At 41.4% G+C, this 1,126-nt stretch overlaps 1 protein-coding gene across 1 annotated transcript in view; it reads left to right on the top strand.

The window, feature by feature from the left end:
• Axdnd1 (axonemal dynein light chain domain containing 1) overlaps positions 1 to 1,126 on the top strand; it is an 84,638-nt gene that overhangs the window by 42,209 nt on the left and 41,303 nt on the right. The window contains exon 13 of the mRNA XM_021199072.2: positions 677 to 840. Within this exon, the coding sequence (XP_021054731.1) occupies positions 677 to 840 (164 nt within the window). The remainder of the gene's footprint in view (positions 1 to 676; positions 841 to 1,126) is intronic.

Genomic DNA, 1,126 nt, shown 5'->3' with positions numbered 1-1,126 from the left:
TTATTTAAGACACTTTCAATTTGTTTTGAAAAAACTATCTTCATATTCTCTGTCTGTTTGAATATTGAGCATTAGATTGATAATTCTTTTTTTTTTAATTTTTTTTTTGTTTGTTTTTTGGTTTTTGGTTTTTCAAGACAGGGTTTCTCTGTGTAGCTCTGGCTGTCCTAGAACTCACTTTGTAGACCAGGCTGGCCTCAAACTCAGAAATCCGCCTGCCTCTGCCTCCCGAGTGCTGGGATTAAAGGCGTGCGCCACCACGCCCCGGCTGCTGATTAGTAAGCATTCTTAACTACTGAGTCACTTCTCCAGCTCCTGTCACCTAACTGTTAAAAATACTACTCGATCTAGTAGGGTCTCTATTTTATGGATAATAAATATAAACTTTAGATTAAATAATGTCACTGTCTAGACTTCACATTTGGTTCTGCCTGGCTTCCCAGTCCCTGCCTTTGCCCGTGCAAAAATCCTGTGGGCAAAGGAAAAATCCTCATTCCTAATCCATGTAGCGCAGAAAGCCGTTACCATAGTGGTGTTTAAAAAGAAAAACATCTTCTCAACTTTTGGCCCACTTCCTGTGAATTCTTTAAGTAATTCCCTATTAATAAAGGCCTGGTACATGACAATCAATGCTTGTTACATGAATAAGAGAATTCCTTGATTCTGTGCATTTTAGGACACTGGAGACCTTGGAATGGTGGAGAAGTTGACAGAAAAATGGAAAAAGTTAGTGGACAGGTTTAAGCAGGATGTGGAACGCACAGAGGAATCCACAAAAGAAAAATCGGAAATTGTGAAGGCTGGGGTCATCAAGTGGCAGGAATTCTTCAATAACAACCTGTGGGTCTGCGAGAATCTTGCTTTTATGATTTTATTACATTACGTTTGGTAACTCAGCCAACCCCATCATTAATTACTAACACTGAGTTTGGGAGAGGTAAAAATATTCATTACTGGCCCAGAGCACTGTTTGGAAAGGACCTGTGTTCAAGGTCTGTGTGAAAAACAGTGTTAACCATCTGTGAGCTCCTCCTGATCTCCTGCCAGGCTGCTGCTGCTGCTTTTATTTAACTCCACTCTTCCTCCTCCTTTCCTTCCCTCCCTCCCTCCCTCCCTCCCTCCCTCC

The sequence above is a fragment of the Mus pahari genome, chromosome 5, assembly GCF_900095145.1.
Source record: "Mus pahari chromosome 5, PAHARI_EIJ_v1.1, whole genome shotgun sequence".
Taxonomy (NCBI): domain Eukaryota; kingdom Metazoa; phylum Chordata; class Mammalia; order Rodentia; family Muridae; genus Mus; species Mus pahari.
Note: the sequence above shows the minus strand (reverse complement) of the source record. Positions and strands in the feature narration are given on the sequence as shown.